General features: G+C 37.0%; 1 protein-coding gene across 5 annotated transcripts in view; it reads right to left on the bottom strand.

The window, feature by feature from the left end:
* Positions 1–25597, bottom strand: part of doc2b (double C2-like domains, beta) — a 286240-nt gene that overhangs the window by 188151 nt on the left and 72492 nt on the right. Inside the window, exon 9 of one of the 5 annotated variants that reach the window (XM_067407189.1) lies at positions 15161–15509. The exons of the other annotated variants lie outside the window; for them this stretch is intronic. Within the exon in view, the coding sequence (XP_067263290.1) occupies positions 15406–15509 (104 nt within the window). The 3' untranslated portion in view covers positions 15161–15405. Of the gene's footprint in view, positions 1–15160; positions 15510–25597 lie in introns of those variants that run through there. 5 annotated transcript variants of the gene reach the window in all.

Raw genomic sequence — 25597 nt, 5'->3', positions numbered from 1 at the left:
TAAAAATACTATATTCTTATGAAAATACCTGAGATGTCTAGAAGAACACAGAGAAACCATATATTATCACAATCGTATGTCTTCATGTTTCATGCTGTCAATATAATGGATTTCCTGGAACGTCATAATTTTATGACTTCTATGAGACTCACTTGTGGACTTTCTGCTTGAGAACAGACATTACATTACATCTGTGTACTCGCTCACTAATGCTCACAACACCATATTTGGGTAAAAATAGAAAAAAAAATTACTTCTCTCTAAAGAAATTTGAAGTAAGCATACTGTATGCAAATCCAGTTTTTCTCCAGTATACAGAAGTGTACAGGAGCTTTTTTTTTTTTCCCTCTCAGTGGATGCATAAGATTTCCTGACAAAAATTAAGAAATTACTGTCCCAGATTTTGTGGAACATTAATGTCCTCTGTCAGTCACATGCCTGTTTAAGTGATGAACTGCACGTTTATAGATAGAAAATAGACATTTTATTCTTGTCCTAAAAATGTGTGTCCTGTGCTACAAAACCTCTGTAGCACCAGTGCTATGTGCAAAATAGTTGATGTACAGCCCTGCACATATGACAAGCTGTTTTTTCAATAATGTTAATTTCCACACACAGAGCAACAACCTTGAAACGGTTAGAGATCAAACAAACACTATCTGTTATTAGAGAACCCTCACAAGGTGAAAATGGCAACACACACACAAACACACACACACACACACACTCTCTTACATGCACATACACACACAATTCTAAATCTCTTTTGTGTTGACAGCTGTACTGATGAAAGGAGTACTGGGAGCGTTCATCAGTCATCCACTGTCCAGGACGACAGATTTCCTCAAGTTGTCAATGTCCCCAGCTACTGACAACAGCAACCATCCGTCATAGTGAGCATTTATCCACTCCTGCTGTCAAACATACCTAAAGCTATTCAAGACAAGAAAACAATGGACAAGAACAATATCAACTTCACTCTGTTTATTCAGTAGCGTACTGTATGTGAATCTGAGAACCCGGTGTAGATCAAAAATGTCCTGACAGCTCCTACGGAAATGATACACAGATAGCTGACTGAATAATCCTATTTCTTAGGAAGACCATTTCACATTTCTTGATTCTACCTCAAAAGGTAATAAATCAGGATTTATAAAAGCAGAAACTTTTTGCATTTGCATTTTCATGCTAATGCATCAGTATGCTGAATGATTTTCTGGTGACTTTTAATGTTGTAAGTATAAAAAAATAAGAGACTGACTGAAATGATGAGTGAATGATGAGTGAATATCCACTGTAATATTTATTTTATCTGTGTGTGACCATAAAAAGCCCGAAAACTCTTGCAATGTGTCAAACACACAATTTTTGGAGTGAGGAGGACATTAAATTATTTACAACCCTTAAAAGAAATTAACATAAATCATTATACAAACAGGCGAAAGCACGGCAACACTTTCACAGTTAAAATGGTTCCTGGCCTACATTTTCCAGTTCATCCTTCAGCCTCTCATCTGCTGCTGTTTAGGACTTAATAGTCAGCGAGGTCATAATAGATGGAGAACTGGGAATAGAAAGTGCAAGACTTCGTTTATTCAGAATATGATTACCATGTATACAGGAATATTCAAATAGCTGTGCACTCTAAGAAGCAAGTCGCCCTCTTACTGGAATGAAGACTTAACAAGAAAAAGGACCTGTGCACTTAAACATGGTCAATGAATGAGTTTTACATTGATTATGAAAATCAACCACTAATTAGGTTAATGAGGGCAGGAAACGGTAAAGAGCCAATGACATCATCTGTACATTATTAACATTCATTATAATAATCATCATCATCATCATCATCATCATCATCATCATCATCACATTCATAATAATCAGTTAATGGTCCAACTAATACCTCAATTAAAATGTGAAGAATTTTTCTCCTTGTCTTTTGTTAAGTAATGGAAGCAAGAAAGTTTTCTTGGCATATTTTTAGAAATAGATTCCATTTACACAAAGTGAAAAAAAAAGAAGAAAAAAAAAGTAGATAGTGATATACATTATACATTATAGTGCAAATAGTCACAGATACTTCCACCTCAGTGTATTGTAGTATAATATAAAATGGTTTGCAATAACAACAAAATCAGTGTATATGATTATATTTATTAAAATCATAAATTGATGCTGCTTTATTAGGACATTACTTGTCCCCATCCATAAAGCCTTCACCTACTCCTAACCCTACCCATTTAATTCTTAATTCCCACTATTAAATATCCGTTAGGCACTTTATTTCCTCTTTTCCAATATTTTTTTAATTTCTATTTAACATAAATGTCTCTCCGAGCTGATAAGCAATGGGAAAAGAGAAAAATTTGTTAGGAAAAAGGCGGATTCAAACTCGGATCGTTCGTGCCAAAAGCTCACACCACCTGCCTAACTCTCCACGCCACTGATCCTGTTATCAGTGGAATTTCTTTTGGAATTTTTGTCTGGCCCAATCAGACAATAATGGGCGGAGTAAGTGTAAATAGCCTCTGCCAACAATGGACACTACGTTTTAGATATGTTAGGAAGGCAATCATGGCAATTACACACCAAGATTATCTTCAGTCAGCTTTAGTCACTTTCTCTGAATATGTGATGGTAAATGTAACTGTTAAAGGTACACATTGTAATTTTGACAGCTAGCAGTTGAACTAGATACTGCAGTCCAAATTCAAAATACTGGAGAGAGGTTTTTTTGCCCACCCCCTCCTCTTCAAACTCTCATGCGGGTTGCCAGATTGCGGACACGCAACAGAAACAAGCGTAATTGACTATGAAAAGCAATGAGCCTTACAATATAAGTTGACCAATTAATGTAAATGTTTGCAAAGTTTTTAATGCTGAGGCTTTTTAGGTTGGGTAGGATTTGCGATCTTTGACCAAATTCATTTGCTGGCTTCCATCGCAGTTTTCTGCAAACTGGCAACCTGGGGTGTCAAAATACTATTTGGTAAATTTGCAGTGGGAGGGATCAAACAGACCAAAAAAAAAATAAAAAAATAAATAAAAAAGACATTCTGACAAGGAACACGCATTTCAAAGTAGTATAACTGGCTCTAGTATTGTTTTTCAGAGAAACAAGTATTAGTATGCTTCCTACATCTCTGCAAACATATTATGGTATTTTAGACTAACTGTAAATGACATGACTTTACCAATGACCCCTTGACAGTCTATACATTAGTGTATATAACATGAACAGATGCAGTGATTGAATAACAGTCAAGTATTCACTACCCACCTGCCTCCCTGAATAAACGTATTTATTACACAGTGAAACCTCAAACTGCACGCATTGTATACGTTCCATACCCAATTTACAGTCATCTCAAATGTCAAAAACTGACCCAATTTACCTGAATCCACCCAATTAAATTAAGCATTTCTATTCAAAATAGCAGCACTGGGTAAAGTGTGCCAGATGCTTTTGGGGTAAAATGTCACTTGGCTCTACTAATACCAAAAGTGAACTTTACCTCCAAATGCAGGAAATACTATTACTACAAGAAATAATTGCTTCAGTGCATTCAAATATTCACTACATTCAAAATGCAGTATTAAGCAGCACAGCCATTTTCAAACATTGAGATTGGACTACTAAGAAATGTTTCTTGAGAAGCAAATTAAAATGATCATGTGACATTGAAGACTGGAGTAAAATTCAGCTTTATCATCATAGAAATAAATTACATTTTTAAATATATTATAATAGAAAAAAGTTATTTTACGCTGTAATAATATTTCACAATATTACCGTTTTAAATCAAATAAATGCAACCTTGGTGAGCATAAGAGACTTCTTTCAAAAAGAGTTTTATAGTCTCATGGGGTGTTCACACCAGACACGACTTGAGCAAATAAATCACGCTAATTGCGCGTAGTTGGACGCATGACATTTGCTTCATTCGCGTGTGAAATTCACTTCACAACAGACATGAGAGGGGCTCTAACCCTTCTTTAAATATGTGTCCCAGACTCTTCCACACACTTCCTTTGAATAAATACACAACTCATCAGCGGGAAAGTAGTTGTAAAACACGTTGAATAAGCTTAATTTGCTAGTCTCAATATTTTGCCTATGGCTCAAAATCAGTAAAGTCCGTTTTACCAGATTGTCCGACCTCCTCACTCACTTTCTTCCAAGCAAGATCATTTTTATTCCTGTTTCTATAAAAGTATGAAGATGTATCTTACAGCAACAATGATTTTGTCCTCCATTGTTGTTTTGAATTTCTGTCTCCGTCACTACTAGAGCAAGCTCCTGATTGGTTAACATGTTAATTGGTTAAAGTTCAGATTTTTCAACTTGCGCGTCAAACGCCCAAAAGGCTCAATCCTCGCCGCGTCATTTGCACCGCAGGATGTCTATTCGCGTCATTGTGTTGACTTAACATGTAAATCACTCGCGTTTAACGCTTCATTCACATCTGGTGTGAACGCACCATTATCGACATCAAACTTTTGCATGGTAAAGTATATTCATATTTGTATTTAAAATTAATATAATTTGAGTATTGAAAAAGGTTTTAAAAACCACATTTGGTGAAAATAATGTTTTTAATGTTTATAGGTCTATGTGGTGTTTTTAATATGCTTTCAGACAAACCATGTGCAAATTCATAAATCAACACCATTGCTTAGTATTTTCTCCTTATAACTGCAGTGAAAATAGACAGTCTCAAAAACGATTCTGAGGTCACAAACTACTTTGTAACCAATCACGTACAAGTGGGGGTGGGCTTTAGAAGCAGGAAGAGAGATATGCTCTCAAGAGAAGCCAGGTTATCCCGAATATTCTCCTGTTGATATGAAAAATCGGCTAAATTTAGCAAAATAGCGGGTGAATTATGTATATGATGTATATTACAATGTTATGATGAACTATATGCCTTTTCTCCACTGACATTCTAAGTTGTTCAAAGCGTTTCTAAGAATGCTGATTTTTACAAGGCAGACTGAGATGGCGAACGTGAACATGGTTTGTGTAACATTAGCAACACATTATTAGCTGATTGACAATGTAGTCAAGCAAAAGGCTAATCATTGTGTCCAACATTGTTGCGATTGATACATAAAACTAGGGGTGGAACAATATATCGTGCCACAATATATCGCAATACAAAAATGCAACAATATGTATTGTGGATAGTAGGGGTGACCCTGAATAGTTGACTCTTCGATAGGAGGAGCCTGATTCGACTACCAATCTCACAGTCGAATCGTCGCAGAGGTGTTATGAGACGAGATATGTGCGCTCAACATCTGATTTTACAGACATACCGGTTCTTTCCCAATAGGTTAATATACAGCCTATTATGTTAATATAAATAAAAATGTGAAAAGAAAGAAGATTTTAATAAATATTTTTAATGTGTGTGAATAAATCCAACCTGTGACCGATTTAAGTTTCACTTCCATGATCCGTGACTGGCAGATGAGCATCTTTACGGTAGGGATTAAATCTTCAACAATGTCTGGGATAAAGTGTACAATTGGATGCACTTTGAAATGGTAAAGGATTATCAAAAAAACGTATGATGCAAGTTGTGCCAACAGCTCATGTCCGAGAACTCCACAACAACAAACACTGCGGCGCGCTTCGCGCCTTGCGGCGCATTGCGCCGGGTGTATTATAGGGCCCTTGGAATTTGAACACCGACTGTAATCGCAGACTGAACGCAACTGGCTCTGACTGGACGTGTTTGAGCGCGATCAGTCATAAGTATCAATTTACATTCATAATCGGCCTTACAATCATTAAGTGTGTGCGCGGCTTAACACAAACATAAAACGCATTACCATTCTGATAAATCAACTTGTATACAAGCCAGTATAATTTTCTCTTCCTCTTCTTCTTTTGAATCAGTTTGCCATTGTGCAGTGTTTACTACAATAAAAAAGTTGACCGAGTGGATCAGGTATTCTGAGCTAGTGTGAGTGAGTGGAGGCGGGGTTAATTTGCATAGTCATGGATCCGTGTATACTAAATGAAGCAATGGTGTAGAGCAGGGGTCTCAAACTCAAATTGTCGGGGGGCCGTTTCTGTGATTGACACCTCATAGGAGAGCCATATTATCCTTCAAGCGCAACAAAGTGCAACATTTCAGAAAATTTACTTTCCTTTGCATTATTTCTCATTTACTTCAAATTTCATTAGGCCTACTAATTTTTTTTTATACCTGTACTATAAATATCTTATTTACCATACTAAATGCAAACAGCAGTGTCTCTCTCATTGTTACAGAGTGTAATATAATTATATAATACTATTACTAATATATTACTACTAATTGAAATAGTCTGGTGCAACTTCTCACATCCAACAAGATATATGGAATAAAAAAATCAGTAATTTAGGAACAAAACCAGCAACACTTGTGGCGTGGAGGGGTCAGAAATAAACAAAACTGGAGCTATATATCAATTTTATTCTGCCAAAAAAATAAAAATCTCCCACTGTTACATACATTATTAGTTTTTAACATCTAGTGGAAGTATTTTCCCTTACTTTATGTTAGCTTAAATAATATTAAAATCTTGCACTGAACAACACTATACTGAACAAATACAATCCCTGAATACACCTGAAGCGCTTGTGCTCACACAGCTGGGCCACATTTGTCCAAGATGTTTGAGCATCAGTAACGTTTAATGGCTGCATCGGACGCGTTTCGGTGGTTTAAATTGGCGCTCGTGACTTAAAGTCGAGTGCTTTTACTGTAATTTAGGCAAACGCGCTCATGATAGAAGCGGTTGAGAGCGCGGCTCATGGTTGCATAGCAACGACAGACGCCACTGGAGCAAAAGCGCATTGGAAAGGAGAATGCGGCCACGGCCAGTGCAAAGGAGAATGCGGCCGCTTATATGAATGCCGCTTAGAACGGCGACTTTTCTTTGCATATCAGACAGGTAGCAACTAGAGAATAATAATAATAATAATTTAGCGGGCCGGATTATGTTTTATTTTTGAGATCAGTTGCGGGCCGGGTAGACGGGGTGGGCGGGCCGTAAATGGCAGTTTGAGACCACTGGTGTAGAGTTACATTCAAGCTATTTTTTAGGGAAAAAAAAGATTAAAAATGTCATTTTGGTGATCAAATATGGGTTTTAAGGGATAAAATAATTGACTACAGGGGGACTTTAACTTCACCTTTTTCATGGCACAGCTTACCACTAACGTGGCAACTGGAATGAATTGAATCAAAATCTCTTCAAATCTGTGCATATAAACTTAAGGTGAGGATTATCTCGAATACAAATTTAATTCAATCAAAATAAAGAACGACCCAGCTGTCCTCGAACAAAATCCCTGAGCGTTACACATTATCAGAAGAGGTGTATCCGATTGGGCATCATAGGCCACATGATTGGTCAGGACTTGTGCTCTCAGGACCAACTGATATCAGATAAGCAGCCTTACATCTGCTTTCTTCAGTTCATGAATAAGATAACCCCTCTTGACTAAGTGTTAGGTCTACAAGCCTTACAAAAAATGTGTAAAGCAATCTAATGCGCAAGCATTCAAATCCCATGATAAACCCTCACAGCAAATGGATACATCTATACAGCAATACATCTCTCAAATTGCAAAAGTGGTCTCCAACATACCCCACTGCTGATGTCTTTTCGGAGAAAACATAATTCACAGCCTATGCAAGAAATTTAATGCAAATGTAATTGATTTAATATTTATAGGCCTTGCAAATAAAAGTATAAGAGTTTAAATAAGACCTACTGAACATACCATGATACTCCTGCTCCATGTTGACGAGATCTTTGCAGATGGACCTGGTATCTCATAAAAGATTAAATGAAGATGTGCACTCCACGCTGACCTTGCAACTGCCTTTATTTATAGCTACAGAAATTCAGAAATATGAAGATGCAATCTAAATAAGTTATAGTAGCTGAATGGCACCCGACAGCCTCACTCATAGAGATTAATTAATGTTCTGAGTGATATCAATTGTAGATGGATGTGTTACCAGCTACCTGGTTGGTTAAAAGAATAAAAAGGCTTTTAAACAAAAGCTCCACCAGCTGCACATTATACAGTATATGATGCAATAACAGAACAATTATGAACACCTGCAAAGCTGGTCAAAAAAATTTACTGACAGAATTGATAGATGGTCTGTTCAGGTTTATTGTTTGGATGTTTTGACCAACGCTTATTCTTTGTGAGTTATTCTTACTTTAGTATCATAAACAGCGTCTGTAATGAATCCCCTCCGGCAACTTCACCAGATAAACGATGGAAATTATTTGTGTTTTATTTCTCTAGAACATGATTTATGAGTTGAAAAGAAGCCTGGTGGGTAGCTCATGTTTTCCAACATGTTGCACGGCACCACTTACATGCGGGTGACCAGAGTTTGAAATTGGGTCATTGGATGACTACCATCTCCCCATTGTTTTATGACCGTTCATACAAAACAACAACAACAATAAAGAATAAATTATTTTGTTTTTAACTAATGCTAATTAATTATTTTTTAAATAATTAAATCACACATTTTTGTGATTAATCACATTAATAATTAACTAAAATATTACATTTTGTATTCATCCATTTTCTTACAAATTAAATCCTCAAAATAAATCCTCAAAATAAATAATAAATAAATAAATAATACTAATCATCATCAATGAATATTTAAATATTTTTTTCCTAAGGATAAAACTAATGACAATTATAGCTAATTGAATTATATTTGAGAGCATAATTAAGATTTAATAGGCCTGAACTGTACATTTTCAGAAATGTTATCGTTTCTGTTTATTATTTAACAACAATACATCATATGATTCAGTCTTAACTTTTAAATAAACTTTAATATATATAACAATTGTCACATGAACCTATTTTAATGACACATACTGTATACTATAGCTTTGCCTTTATTTACTGTGAGAGGTCTGTCTCTGCTCTGTTTGGGTTTGTTTGTTTGTTTAATTTTTCACTTCACAGCTTTTTTTTTTTTTTTTTTTTTTTTTTTACACTTTTTACATCTTTTTTACTCATTTTTATATGTTTTATTTTTATTAATTAACAATTACTAAACATACTTAATATGAAAGTTTGTATGTGAGAATCAATCCTCCCAATGCATCATCAAAAGCAGTATCATAAGTAATGCATGATCTGTCAGAGCCATAGCCTTGTGGGCAGTGCTCCTACATATAGTGCAACAGCGCTTCGGGCGACCCGAGTTCGTGTCACGGCTCGTGGTCCTTTCCTGATCCTGTGTCCCTCTCTCCTGCCCTATCGCTTCCTGTCTCTTCTTGACTGTCCTATCCAATAAAGGCAAAAATGTCCTGACGAATATGATGCTTGGCAACAACTCACTGTGTGATGAAGCCTGTAGAATGCAGCTAGAATGTCCCTAAAATTCAATATGGGGCAAAAATACCCCTGCTTGAGTTTCTGTCTCATATTTACATCATATGATATAGTTAAGTGCAATATCACACAAGTGTTTTTTCTGTCTTGAATAGCATGAGTGCAAATGTGACACTGATTTTGTACAACAGTTCAATAAGTTAATATTGTGTTATTTTAAACAATATTGTCTATTTTGCTCAATTTTGCCAACAAAAATGTAAAGACAAATCAGAACTGTTAATCTCTCACCATCATTCAGCAGTATTTCATTTATGAATCCACGTTTTGAATGAATCTGGTGAACCAATGATTCATTGGACCATTTGAACCATTTACTTCACTCTTAAATGAGTCATCTGTTTGAATGAATGAATGAATGAATGAATGAATGAATGAATGAATGAATGAATGAATGAATGAATGAATGAATCAATGAATCAATGAATCAATGAATGAATGAATGAATGAATCAATCAATCAATCAATCAATCAATCAATCATTAAGACATTCAAAAGAGTATGTGTAATAAATTCTATGTTGAATAAAAAAAATAAATAAAAAATAGTTCTTGCTGAAGCTACTTTTTGTAATGTCTATTTGATGCTTTACACAATAATGACTTTAAATTATCCTTTGGGGGTAATTGCCCCACCAAATTTGATGTGTGATTCATTTGCAATTAGATTAATTAATCGCCACATGTAAAAATTTTAATTACTTGACAGGATATTTATAATTGTTGTTGTTTTAGCAATGGCATAATGACCATATATAATTATTTCTCAGTGTCTTTATTACAATATAACCAGAAAATACAGGAAATTTGTATGCAGAATTAAAAAAAAAAAGAAAAAAAAAAGACATCTAGGCTAAAGTGGCAAGTATTTAGTGACCTCCCTTACACTTGAACAATAGCAGGAGCCGACTCTCTTAAACCTAAATGGGATGGAAAAGGACTGGAAGGCTTACAAAAACTTACAAAAAACTTTCAGAAAAATTCTCAGTTTCTCAGAGTTTCTTCATTGAGAAACTGGAAGAAGTCCAGGAGGTCACACTAAATAAAGATTTTTGCTTAAAGTAGCCATTTTGTTCTGATTTAAATTTTTTGTACATATTTCATGTATTTTCTTAATAAAGAGATAAATATGGATGGTCATTAAAACAATTATAAAACAACAAAGGCCTGGTGGTGGCCTAAGACTAATTATATAATATATTATATATAGCATGATCTGCCCAGTCTTACTGATTTGATTTCATGAGCCATTCACAGTTTCACTATTCCATGTGTTCTTACACCTGTGTGGCTTAATCTTAGTCTCTGATTTAAAAGCACATGGCAGGATCAACCAAGCAGCCAGATGGAGACTGTAATGCGATCTAATATAACTCTAACATAATAATAATAAATCACAGTTCTCCTTCACTAACCCCCAGAAAAACTCAACACCTCCCCCCAAGAGAATAACAAATATGAAGGCGGTGTCACTTCATTTCCCTCTGCACACCATTCCAGCTAAATGACTGGTCTGGGCCTCTTCCATCACAATAACGTAGTGGGATCAAAGGATCCTCAAGCAGCCCCTCATCACCAGTGAGAGCGACACATAAAAAGCTGTGGGTCGGGGGTTAAGCATCCTGTCTCTCGTTAGCATTTTATCCAGCCTGATCGTTGACAAGCCACTTCCCCTGATGATATTTAATAGAAGAACATGGTGGCTGAAAATATTGGCTGTGAATGTTTTTCATTTAAAAACCAGCATGATAAAAATGCATTTACTGTGTACTATGTGGATTAAAGTCAATATATTGAAGAGTCAGAACCCTGGGAGATGATAGTAATCTCCCTCAGATTTGGTGTATTAAAAGGGTGAAAATATTAGAAATCAAATGCTCCTTGATCTTTTGAAATAAAAGATTTCAATGCAAATACATTTGACCTTATTCTGTAACTTTTAGAAATGTAAATAATGCTCATATGTAAACTGGTATTTTCATCGGATTACAGATTTTAGGGTGGAGAGGGTGAGGTAAGATGTGTCACCCCCACAAAAAACATATTTGGAAAGGGCTCATTATACAGCTATCTGTGATAAGCATTTAATCTAAAAACAGCCTTATTTGATCAATTATTAAAATATTTTTATTAAAATAATTATGTCTTAAAATGAATTATGTCAAAGAGAACTTAATCAGGTTTAACAATGCTAAACAAAGAGCACATCATTGATGCATATACAGGTGCTGGTCATATAATTAGAATATCATCAAAAAGTTGATTTCACTAATTCCATTCAAAAAGTGAAACTTTTTATATTCATTCATTACACACAGACTGATATATTTCAAATGTTTATTTCTTTTAATTTTGATGATTATAACTGACAACTAAGGAAAATCCTAAATTCATTATCTCAGAAAATTATAATATTGTGAAAAGGTTCAATATTGAAGACACCTGGTGCCACACTCTAACCAGCTAATTAACTCAAAACACCTGCAAAGGCCTTTAAATGGTCTCTCAGTCTAGTTCTGTAGGCTACACAATCATGAGGAAGACTGCTGACTTGACAGTTGTCCAAAAGACGACCACTGACACTTTGCACAAGGAGGGCAAGACACAAAAGGTCATTGCATAAAAAGGCTGGCTGTTCACAGAGCTCTGTGTCCAAGCACATTAATAGAGAGGCGAAGGGAAGGAAAAGATGTGGTGGAAAAAAGTGTACAAGCAATAGGGATAACCGCACGCTGGAGAGGATTGTGAAACAAAACCCATTCAAAAATGTGGGGGAGATTCACAAAGAGTGGACTGCAGCTGGAGTCAGTGCTTCAAGAACCACTACGCACAGACATATGCAAGACATGGGTTTCAGCTGTCACATTCCTTGTGTCAAGCCACTCTTGAACAACAGACAGCGTCAGAAGCGGCTAAAGACAAAAAGGACTGGACTGCTGCTGAGTGCTCCAAAGTTATGTTCTCTGATGAAAGTAAATTTTGCATTTCCTTTGGAAATCAGGGTCCCGGAGTCTGGAGGAAGAGAGGAGAGGCACACAATCCACGTTGCTTGAGGTCCAGTGTAAAGTTTCCACAGTAAGTTATGGTTTGGGGTGCCATGTCATCTGCTGGTGTTGGTCCACTGTGTTTCTGAGGTCCAAGGTCAACGCAGCCGTATACCAGGAAGTTTTAGAGCACTTCATGCTTCCAGCTGCTGACCAACTTTATGGAGATGCAGATTTCATTTTCCAACAGGACTTGGCACCTGCACACAGTGCCAAAGCTTCCAGTACCTGGTTTAAGGACCATGGTAACCCTGTTCTTAATTGGCCAGCAAACTCGCCTGACCTTTCAGAAAATCTATGGGGTATTGTGAAGAGAAAGATGTGATATGCCAGACCCAACAGTGCAGAATAGCTGAAGGCCACTATCAGAGCAACCTGGGCTCTCATAACAACTGAGCAGTGCCACAGACTGATCGACTCCATGCCACGCCGCATTGCTGCAGTAATTCAGGCAAAAGTATTGAGTGCTGTACATGCTCATACTTTTCATGTTCATACTTTTCAGTTGGCCAAGATTTCTAAAAATCCTTTCTTTGTATTGGTCTTAAGTAATATTCTAATTTTTTGAGATACTGAATTTGGGATTTCCCTTAGTTGTCAGTTATAATCATGAAAATTAAAAGAAATAAACATTTGAAATATATCAGTCTATATAATATACAGGTTTCACTTTTTGAATGGAATTAGTGAAATCAATCAACTTTTTGATGATATTCTAATTATATGACCAGCACCTGTAATGCCAGTTCTGAGCAGAAGATTTTGCAGCATTAGGTAAGGCAGTGTTTATGATTTATTATTCATGTTGGTTGCCATGCTAATGAAAAAACCATTCACGCATATGCATGCATATATTCTTGCTCTTGAGTTGCTTACGTAACTATCAACATGACATGGGAAATAGCATGTGATTGTAGCCATGTAAATTACCAATAATAGCAAATAAATATATTTTGAAGAAACTGTGACGGGTGCTTGCTATGGAGGGACTCAATGGTACAATGTGACTAGGCAGTGTGATACTTAATAGCTGCTTGTTATCCCAAATTAAAGGAGCCCAATTCCTTGTCTCTATGACATTCTGATCCTGAGACCTCCATTTTGGTCCCTTTTCTATGTAAGGTTGCTAGGGGGCTCTAAAAAAAAAAAAAAAAAAAAAAAAAATAGACAAAGAGGGTGAGGAGGAAGGAGTAAGGAGAACAATTAGAAGAAGAATAAAGAGAAAGAGAAAAGAAAAAGAAGAAGAAGAAGAATGGGGGGAGCAGAAAGAGAAGATGATGGTGATTAGAAGAAGAATAAGGAAGAAAAGAAGTATAAGAAGGATGAGGAGGTGGAGAGGAAAAAGATGAAAGGGGGCAGGGGGATAAGGAGGATGAGGAGAAGAAGAGGAGAATGAGGAAGAGAAGGTGGTGAAGAAGAATATGATAAAGAGATATGAAGAAAAGGAGGAGAATAAGGAGGAGACAGAAGGAGGGAGGAGGAGGAGGAGAAGAGAGGAGGTGGAGAATGAAGAATGAATAAGAGGAAGTGGGGGAGAAGGCAGGAGAAGATATGAAAAAAAGAAGAATGAGAAGAGGAGAAGAAGTGAAGGAGGAGAAGAATGTGGAGAAGGAGAATAATAAGATGACAATGAAGATGAAGAGGATAAGAAGGAAGAGAAGAAGTATAAGGAGGAGGAGAAGAAGGGTAAGAAGGAAGAGAATAAGGAGGAGGAGGAGGAGGAGAGGGATGAGGAGGAGAAAGAAGACGACAACGATGGAGAAGAACAATAAAGAGGAGGATATAAAGGAGGGGGAGGAAGAAGAAGAGGAGTAGAAGAGGAGGAGAAGGAAAAGAGAAGGAGAAGAAAAAAGAATAAAAGAAGAAGAGGAGGAGGAGAAATAGAGGAGGAGAAGTGGAAAAAAATAGGAAGTAGTAGTAAGAACAAAAAAGGAACAACAAAGGAGAGAATAAAAAGGAGGATGAGGATAAAAACAGAAGAAGAGGAGGAGGAAAAGAAGGAAGGTGGAGAATAAAGAAGAGGACGATAAGAAGAGGAGGAGGAGAAAAAAGGAAGGTGGAGAATGAAGAAGAGGAGGAGGAGAAGAAGAAAATAAGGAGGAAAAAATAATGAAGAGGAGGAGAAGTAGGAGAAGAAGGAAGGAGGGGGAGAAAAGAAGATGATGGAGAAGAACAATAAAGAACAGGAGGATATGAAGAAGGAGGGGAAGGAAGAAGAAGAGGAGGAGGAGAAGGAGGAAAAGTAGAATGAGGAAGAGGAGAAGGAGAAGAAGAGGAAGAATAAAGGAACAACAAAAAAGAGGATAAGAAAAAGGAGAACAAGAAGAAGAGGAGGAGGAAAAAGAAGAAAGATGGACAATTTAAACAAAGAACAAGAACAAGAATTTAACATGGATTGTTTTATGAATCCATCACAAATGTAATGCTTTCTCTGTGAAGAGGCAGTATGAAGTATGAGGCAAACTACACTGAGCCGGAGTGCAGTGATAAATGCTCTTCTCATGTCTGAATGAAGAACAGCAGAAACAGAATGTTCAATTCTAAGGGCCAGAGAGATGGTGGAAATGGTCATTAAAAAAATATGACACCTTAGACACAACTTTTGGCATAAAAATTTCAACATTATAAGTGGACTATATGGATGGATAAAATAATAAAATAAAATGGCCACTTTAAAGTCAGAAAGCGTGTTAACGGATTCGTTCAGTTTCTCATTACGGTACAAACTAATTTATAGCAAATATTTTAATTACATTACAGTAGACATGCTAATGCACCAAGGCGACCTACCATTAATCTAAAACACTGCCTGTTGGGGCGTATCTGAGGGTATTTCAGGTGACAACTCTGCCAGAGCTCAGCCTGATTTAATGAGTGTTTAGGTTCAGCCTGTTTGCAGCCATCAAAGACATGTTGCTTATAGCAGGTTAGAGCTAAACTTCCTCTCTCCCGCTGAGGGCGAAGACGACACCGGATCCACCCCAGTCACCTCCTCATCCAGCATGCACAGCCCGTCTGCAGCTAATCAGAAGAGACTAGAGTCATTAATTATGGGCGCAGAATGAAACTTCCCCCTTCCCTTTCTCCCTTAACAAAATGACAGTAGTTTCCCACTGATCAGATGCTTTACGGTTATATTAGCTGCCTGTCTAGTTATCTCCCTGTTGTGTTCTTGTACTCTGAATGGATTGTGGGCGTTGTTGCGGGATTGTTAGTGGGGTCCTGATGAGGCAGCGCGCCAGTGCGGGCCTGTCATGGCTTTGAAAGGAGGGATGATTTAATTGATCCGATTTTTAATGCATGAATCATGCGGACGAGTCTCGCACAGGGGGCAGTCTATCTGAGCAGCATGGTTTTGCAGGAGAATCATTCATCTTGCTTAGAGTGTCATGAAGGCCCTCATCTCAGCATAGGTCAGTTCTTATCACAGTTTTGAAAAATGCGAAACAAGTCGGTGTAGAACATGTCAGAGTGGAGGGAGAATAGGGATGATGGGTAGGGTAAGAACAATTATAAACCTTATTAGCGTGGCTCATGAATATTCATCAGGGGTCATAATGTTTGCCTAGTTGTCAGGGGGTATACAGTGGCAAGAAAAAGTATGTGAACCACTTCCCTCTTATTTTATTAAAATTATTCACATTTTCACAGATTCTACAAGTGGTTCACATACTTTTTCTTGCCACGGTATTTATCTCTTCTTTATTGTATTATATTGAATTGTATTATATATAAGCAATACATGGAACAGTTTTGACAGAGTATATTGATTGTTATGTCGCTAAGGTTGGTTGCTAATGCAGTGACACACAGTGTTTGGTGAAGCGGTCATAACCATGCTTTATCATAAATAAAACATGGATATTGACCAGTAACAAGGACCTTATACATTATACTTTTTAATAAATTTAATGAATCTTGTAAGATCACAATACATTACAAATAAATTTTTTATCTATAGTTTAAGGCAGTTGTTCCCAACCTTTTGTCCATGAAGCCCCTCCTCCATACATAAAAGAAACCCTGAGGGGGACCCACCCCAAAACAAAACAAACAAAAAAACAAACAAACAAACAAAAAAACATGCAAATTCACGCTCAACCAGAAGGTGGTGCTTATGGAACAGCAGCAATACACTGCAAAAAATGCTTTTCTTACTTTGTATTTAAAATTAAATTAAGATGCTTTACTAGATAAGTAAAATGACATAAGATTTTTTTATTGTTTTCTGGGAAAAAAAAAAAAAATCAAACATGATATGAGTTTTTACTTAAAACAAGCTAAATTATCTGCCATTATCTGGGGTAAGAATCTTGTTTTTGATTGGGACAGTAACAAGAAACAAAAACAAGATTATTTTTCTTACCCCACTAGCAGATTATTTTGTTTGTTTTGATTTGTTTGTTACTTCACTTTGATTTTATTTTCCAGAAAACAAGACAAAAAATGTCATGTCATTTTACTTATCTACTAAAAACATCTTGATTTAAGAATTCTTCAAAATACTAAATAAGAAAAGCATTTTTGCAGTGTAGAGTTTCCTTGGTTACCTCTGTAAACAAAGCAGCACCAGCACTGCACTTACATAAACACTAGCATAGGCATCATACGGAGGTAAGATTTAGGGGCCGTTCACACATCGCATCTAAAAACTGCGCTCTCCACGAGGAATAGGAAGTTTCAGCAAAGGATAACTTGATTTCTAGCCCTTGCATTAGCTTTACTACTAGATATATTTATGGCGATGAGATTATAAAAACCACCCTGTACAGCTATTCGATTTCGATGTTTTGTTACGGAAAGACCGAAGCTGATCGGTTGGTTCTTGTCACATGACCTGCGTTGCGCTTGCAGCATCTTGAAAAGTTGAGAATTTTTCATCTCGATGCACCTGGAAAATGCACCGCATACGCATTGCGACTGCGACGATTCCATTATGATTACCATACACTGCATTATACACACCAGCCACTGCTGACTTTTCATTTTTGCCACAGCTCTCACAGCTGGTGTGAACAAGCTTGCGTCTTTTAAGTCACAAAAATGTGATTGGTTTATGTGATAAACGGCAAGCTGAGAAACCACGTATAGAATCAAAGGAAGTAATTGACAACATTTTCAGATAAGTGGCCAATCATTTGGAGCATTCCTAGAAACTATACAAAAAGGTTTTTCGCATCCATCTTTGACCTCAAAGCATATAAACTCTCGCGCCCACCCTACAAACTCTGGACCCCAGGTTGGGAACCACTGGTTTAAGGCACAAATACATGCTGAGCCGTTTGCAGATGTATTTATTACATTATATTATTATATCATATTGTATGACATTTTTATTACAAATCCGATTGCAAAAAAGTTGTGACACTGTACAAATTGAGAATAAAAAAGGAATGCAATGATTTACAAATATCATAAACTTATATTTTATTCACAATAGAATATAGATAACATATCAAATGTTGAAAGTGAGACATTTTGAAATGTCATGCCAAATATTGGCTCATTTTTGATTCCAAAAAAGTTGGGACAGGTAGCAATATGAGGCTGGAAAAGTTAAATGTACATATAAGGAACAGCTGGAGGACCAATTTGCAACTTATTACGTCAAATGGCAACATGATTGGGTATAAAAAGAGCCTCTCAGAGTGGCAGTGTCTCTCAAAAGTCAAGATGGATCACCAATTCCCCCAATGCTGCGGCGGAAAATAGTGGAGCAATATCAGAAAGGAGTTTCTCAGAGAAAAATTGCAAAGAGTTTGAAGTTATCATCTACAGTGCATAATATCATCCAAAGATTCAGAGAATCTGGAACAATCTCTGTGTGCAAGGGTCAAGGCCGGAAAACCATACTGGATGCCAGTGATCTTCGCGCCCTTAGACGGCACTGCATCACATACAGGAATGCTACTGTAATGGAAATCACAACATGGGCTGAGGAATACTTCCAGAAAACATTGTCGGTGAACACAATCCACCGTGCCATTCGCCGTTGGCGGCTAAAACTCTATAGGTCAAAAAAGAAGCCATATCTAAACATGATCCAGAAGCGCAGGCGTTTTCTCTGGGCCAAGGCTCATTTAAAATGGACTGTGGTAAAGTGAAAAACTGTTCTGTGGTCAGACGAATCAAAATTTGAAGTTCTTTTTGGAAAACTGGGATGCCATGTCATCCGGACTAAAGAGGACAAGGACAACCCAAGTTGTTATCAGCGCTCAGTTCAGAAGCCTGCATCTCTGATGGTATGAGGTTGCATGAGTATGTGTGGCATGGGCAGCTTACACATCTGGAAAGGCACCATCAATGCTGAAAGGTATATCTAAGTTCTAGAACAACACATGCTCCCATCCAATCGTCGTCTCTTTCAGGGAAGACCTTGCATTTTCCAACATGACAATGCCAGACCACATACTGCATCAATTACAACATCATGGCTGCGCAGAAGGAGGATCCTGGTACTGAAATGGCCAGCCTGCAGTCCAGATCTTTCAACCATAGAAAACATTTGGCACATCATAAAGAGGAAGATGCGACAAAGAAGACAGTTGAACCCTGTATTAGACAAGAATGGGACAACATTCCTATTCCTAAACTTCTCCTCAGTCCCCAGACGTTTGCAGACTGTTATAAAAAGAAGAGGGGATGCCACACAGTGGTAAACATGGCCTTGTCCCAACTTTTTTGAGATGTGTTGATGCCATGAAATTTAAAATCAACTTATTTTTCCCTTAAAATTATACATTTTCTCAGTTTAAACATTTGATATGTCATCTATGCTGTATTCTGAATAAAATATTGAAATTTGAAACTTCCACATCATTGCATTCTGTTTTTATTCACAATTTGTACAGTGTCCCAACTTTTTTGGAATCGGGTTTGTACATTATCCATTTACTATATATTATACCTTTTAATAAATTTAACGCATCTTGCAAGATCACAAAACATTACAAATACATTTTTTTTTTTTATCTGTAATCTGCATAAATATTCTGAGCTTTCAGCATTTGTAAAAATCACTCTCATAAAAAAAAAAAAAAAAAAAAAAAAAAGGTACGCCGCTGTCACTGGGGCAGTACCCTAAGGTACAAAAGTACAATGGTACATCTTTGTACCTCAGTTAGCCCTAAATGGTACATATTAGTACCTTAAAGTTACATATTAATACTTTAAAAGTGCATTTTAGTACCTTAAAAGGTACATATTACTACCTTTTCACTTTTGTACCTTAGGATACTGCCCCAGTGACACTTTTTCTTTCTGGCAGTGATGTATATTCAAAAACTATTGAATTTTGAATCATTTGAGATTGCTTTTCCACAATAAAGATTCACAAATATAAGTAGTTCAATTTGCTACCACGCTCAGAGTAAGGATGGATGAATTGGAGTTTACGTGCAAGACAATATCAAACGATCCTGTCATGATCTCAATAAATCAAGAAACCCAATTTGTTGCACACAAATATTTGAAAGGTTATTGTCACTGTTTGAAAGGCTGCTGCTCTATCAGCATCAGGGAAGACATGCAACATCTTAGCATTTGTTTTTTTACCTTGTAGATGAACACAAACTACCCATGTTTCAAGGAATCAACTCACTGTTTGAATCATCTGCCTTAGGAAAAGGTCACAAGGTGTCATGAATAATTATGAGACAGCGTCTTCTCATATGTTATGAATAATTACAAATAATTACAAAACATAGCTGACTAACACTATATTGGATGAAAACATCCCTTCCTTATCCAACGTCACATCAATGCTGAAGACAAAAACAGTTCAAAAATACCGCCTTTAAAATTTTCTTCTGTTCAAAATAACATGCTAGTGTCTAATGTCGGTCACACTTTAGATTACAGTTGTCACCATCAACTAGATATTGGGTAAGATTAAGGGATGTAGAATATGGTCATGCAGAATTAGGCATTATTTTGTGCTTTATAAGTACTAATAGCCAATATCCTAGTAGAATGCATGCTAATAAGCAACAAGTTAATAGTGAAAACTGGATCCTAAACTAAAGTGTTACACTAATGTCTTTTAAGGAAGACAAGGGAGCATCTAGAGCAGGTATCTTTGGTTGTAAGATGCGCCATCACATGCTTCTGGAGGCCAATATTTGCCAAGATCACCTCAGACCTTGTGTTGGTATCAGAAATAGTGAAGAGAAAACATTACACAAGGGGTTAGTTCCAACTAGAGGAGTGATTAAAGAATGCTTCACTCACATGCTCTGTTCCAGGCACGATGTCAGTTTGATGCTTTGGTTTCTTTTGGAACCATTTTCATTGCCGGAGAAGAAACATACAAGCTAACTGGCCAATTTTTGTCTTAAGCATAAGTTATTCAAAAATAACCTCTTATTTATTGCACTTTTATATAAAAGCCATATCTTCACAGTCTGTGTTGTTGTTGGTCTAGATATCAGCATGGCCTAAGGCCGAATCACAGCCATGCTGATAACGTAATCGCATTGGAAAGGTCACATGACATAAGTCAAATGCCCTTTAAAAAAAAAAAATTAAAGCAACAATGTTGGACGATTTTGAAGTTGGAGGAGAAAATTAGATGTTTTTCACCCTATCGCAGTACTTCTGCCTACGTCACGCCCGACCTTTCCAACGTGATTACGTAATATTTGGCGCATCGCAGAGCATTGAAGGATAAGCATTTGTGGTTAAAAAATAAATAAAGTTTTATTTACTTTTAGAAAATGACCGATCGTTTTGCTAGAACCTTATTCCTCATCTGGGATCATGTAGAGCTCTTTGAAGCTGCATTGAAACTGCAATTTGGACCTTGTACCCCAGTGAAGTTCACTATATGGGGAAAAATACTGGAATGTTTTCCTCAAAAACCTCAATTTCTTTTCGACTGAAGATAGAAAGAAACATCTTGGATGACATGGGGGTGAGTAAATCATCAGGTAATTTTAATTCTGATGTTCACTAATCCTTTAAAACACAGGAAAAAAAGGAATTGCAAAATGAAACGCAAAGAAAAAGTTTGCTAAAATTTTGGCTGAAACTATTAACCTTATATTGAAATCCTATATAATTGTGTCTAAATAAATAAAAAATACATCATTAACTTAATTATTTTAAATGCATAACAGGCATTACAACATTATAATCTACAGTAGGAAAAATGCATATTCACTGAGATTTGCTAAAGATTGCAATTAACAAGGTTATTAAAGCATTGTTTTTAAATATTATTTCTATGAGAATAACATGATGGCAAATGTATTCTAAATGAAAAAACAAACAAACAAACAAACAAACAAAAGAATGGACAATAAAATATCAAATATCAGCCGTTAACAAAGAAGTTCCACAGATAACTGATATACGGGTACTACCAAACATATTGCACACCTCTAGTTACTGTTAGTAAACGTATAACAAAGTTACGGGGACAATCTTTTTTTAAAATGCACTATTTAACAATATAATTTAATTTAATCAGAGACATAGTTCTGCCACAAAAACAATGAGTGCAAACATGCAGACATCACACGTCATTACTGTAATTACGAGACGGCAATCTATGACGTTCTACCCGAGCTGTTCACGTCCTCGGATTTGGAATTATGCATTTCTCTGGCAACACTATCAATGCAGAAATTAATCTGCAGCAGTCAGGTTGTACAAGTAAAAGATCCTTAGGTTGTGTACATTTATTATTATTGTAATGTTATGTGCTTTGAGGCACGAGTTACAGTAATTCAACACTGTGACACTTTGTAAACTCTGCTCTGGCTGTGCGCATTCATGTCTTTTGAAGGAAGTGTGGCTTTGGAGATGCTCTGAAGGGAAAGTAGGATCTTTTGCTTTCAAAGCTAGCTTGCTATTGCTAGCCTCTCTTAAATTGCCAACCCTACCTTTAACCTTCAGAATTATACACCTACAGAGTCAACTATGTCCATCTATATCTAGCTAAATATTTACTGAGTACATAAAAAGTAAGACATTGCATCCATAAGCTCCAACTAATGTATGAACACTGGGAGACAGCAATTCACTTCTTACTGGCAAGCTGAGCTCAAACAGCCAGAGAAAGAATGCATGAGAGTCAAGTGAGTTAGAAACTGAAGAGAAAATCACTCAAGGTTTGACAACATGGAGCAAAAAAAGTATAATTTTCATAAAACTCTGAGTGCAATGTTTAGCCATGCAGAAATGAATTCCACTGATCATGCGTCATTTTTTAGAGCCACTGCCAATACGCATAGTTCTTTTGTGCATCTACATAGAAATAATACGAGAGATGGCTCTCAATTGAGCCAAGGATGATGAACCCAGATGAACGTAAGCAGCTAAGTGGGAAGGAAAATGAAAAGAATCAAATGCAGAAATGTCAAGGTAGAATAAATGAAGTGACATGATGGGTGGGCGGTGAAGAATGGCTTTGGGAGTCAGAGCAGATGAGTTATTGAGGCCGTTTCAAAACTAAGATAAACTCAATCAATTAAGAACTCAATGCCACAGCTATGTGCTTCTTTGAATGGCTTCATTCACACCGTGTTTGGGAATGATCACCTTATATACACCTGAATCGCCCTGTTCATACAGGAGCAGATCGGAAAGTCATGGCAACTTATGTTTTTATATTACTTTAACTCACTTGTTAAGTTGAATATACTTAAAAATGTAAGGCACCAACTGAACTCAAGTTTTTACAGTTTTTCTCGATTGCTTAAACACTATAACCAAGCTTTTGAACCAAAATTTCAAAACCATAACGCCATTTATCAAAAAGCACACCCAATTCACTAAACTATAAAGACTATTCTCCTGTTTTGAATCAGATTTGTTGAACTGTCACTGCAAAACTCTAGACACAAATCCCTTCATTTCTCATTGCCTACACCATGTTATAATTTAGAAAGCACTAGCATTCAAAATTGTTCACTCAAGTCAGCACAGCTTGAGCTCAATTAGCACACAGTTAACCATGTGGAAACACTAAGGGTGCGTTCACACTTGTAGTTCGGTTTGTTTGGTTCATTTGGTCCGAACCAAAAAAGATAACAAAAACATTCACTTTGGCAATTTTAATCACCGAACCAAAGATACTGAACATAAAGGCATAGGGATACATTCACAACCTGATTGGTCGGATTTTATGACGTATTGCTTTTTTTGAGACGGAACTTACCAAACATATCCAAAACAATGCTGTGTGCTGAGGTAAAAATGAGCTTGTTGTGTGTGCGTAGCCTGCATACAATGGTATTTTGGCCAGCTGGGAACTCGTGAAGAGCTTATAAATTGCGTAAAGGAGTCAAAACAGCGGCGGGAATCCCTCAGTTCACAAACGATCTGCTGTGAAGAGACGCGTGTCTGATGCCTGTGATGGACAAACTCGCGACTATGACAAGAGAAGCCGATATGCGTGAGGATACTGTACTTTAGGGTCTCATCTTCCTGTTTTTGGTTCGTTTATATGTCTTTGGTCCATGTTGCATTCATATACCATTCGAACCGCACCAGAGAACCTTTGGAAGCGGACCATGACCCATCTTTTCAGCGGTCTCAGTCCTCTTGTTTGGTGCGCACCAGGGTTCGGATGGCAGCGTTCACATGTTCAAATGAACCGCACTTACAGAGCAATCTCACCAGGGTTCGTTTTAATTGGACCAAACATGACAAGTGTGAATGCACCCTAAAGGCCTGTACGGGACGAATATCTTGCACGATTATTGCCGATGTTTAACGCCTCGTGACTAAACAAAAGGCGCCAATGTGAGTGTGCACACAGACGCAAAAAACGTCAGGCGTAAAAGCGTCATTTTTAAAAAAACGACATGTGTTCGTTTTTCTGGTTTGACGTGGCGCATTAAAAACTGGCAGACCAATGAGATTGGTGCTTTTGTTCACGTGCCTGGAGATGCTGATTTTTATCTTCTTTAACTTTATTAATATCATAAATATGTTTATTTGCACTACCGTTCAGCACAAGCGTCAGGGAGTGAATTTGCACGTTCACTCTGCGCATCGCCAGTGAAAATCGCTTGGGTATGAACACAAAAAAAACATATAGAAAAACGCTGGCGATAAGCGCGTGTGATATTTGTCCCGGTGTGTACAGGCCTTAAGAGTCAAAATGTATCACACAACAATCAGAACCTTCAATAGATAAAAGAGCCTGAGCCAGTTCATTCAGTTTTGGAACAATGGATTCAGAGAGACGTGATTGAAAATGTCGAGTACACCAGAGAGGAGGACGAGGATGAGGATGAGGGGCAAGGAGACAAGGAGCCTCTGATGAAATCCGTGCCACTAGTTGATGTCCTTGTCCATGGTATGACTATGAGGGAGGCTGAGCAATGAGTTCAGCCAAACTTAAGTTGCTTCACCATCGCTTGATCATAAGAACCTTCAGGGAGGAAAACAGGTAGGTGTACTCAGTGTACTCTACTGTAACTTCTGAGTGCTTTACTCTGTTACAACACATGCATCAAATTGCCTTACATACAGATAAAGTTTCTGTCTGCTTAAATTTTGTAAAATGGATGTGCTACAGTTACAGTAATCACTACTTCTATTTTTGTAGGACACAGAGACGATGGAATGGAAGAAGCCTGACTAGACATTTCAGTTGATGCATGCCAGGGGTGGATCAGGCATGCAAGAGGATTTTCCCCCCACTGCCTGGCTAGGGCCAGTACATCCTGTGATGTTGACGAGATTCTCTGGCCTGTCCCAGACCAAAGATTTGATGCTGGGGCAGAATATTTTTTGTTGTTGTTTGGTGTATTGTACTTGTACATTACATTAAGGAATATAAAAATGTGCAAATGTATACACTTGTTGATCATGTGAAAAGTTCTTTGAAGGGGAGATCCACAAGCAACTCAACTTATTACTGGTTTTTGTAGTATTGTTTTGAATTTATTGCACTAGTGTGTAAGGCTATGTTGTAGTGTGTGTGTTTTTTGAGGGCTTGTGTGTGATGTCTGAGGGCAAAGTTTGTTTTTGTTTTTTTGAGTGTAGAGCTTCATTTTGACCTGAAAATAGGATGTTTGGGGAATTGGGTGAGATGTTATGTTTTTGTGTTTACTGTTTTTAGGATATGAGGCATAGTTTCAAGAAATGTGTTTAAG

This window comes from Chanodichthys erythropterus, chromosome 13, assembly GCF_024489055.1.
Source record: "Chanodichthys erythropterus isolate Z2021 chromosome 13, ASM2448905v1, whole genome shotgun sequence".
Lineage (NCBI taxonomy): Eukaryota > Metazoa > Chordata > Actinopteri > Cypriniformes > Xenocyprididae > Chanodichthys > Chanodichthys erythropterus.
The sequence above is the reverse complement of the archived record's forward strand: the minus strand, read 5'-3'. Positions and strand labels throughout refer to the sequence as shown.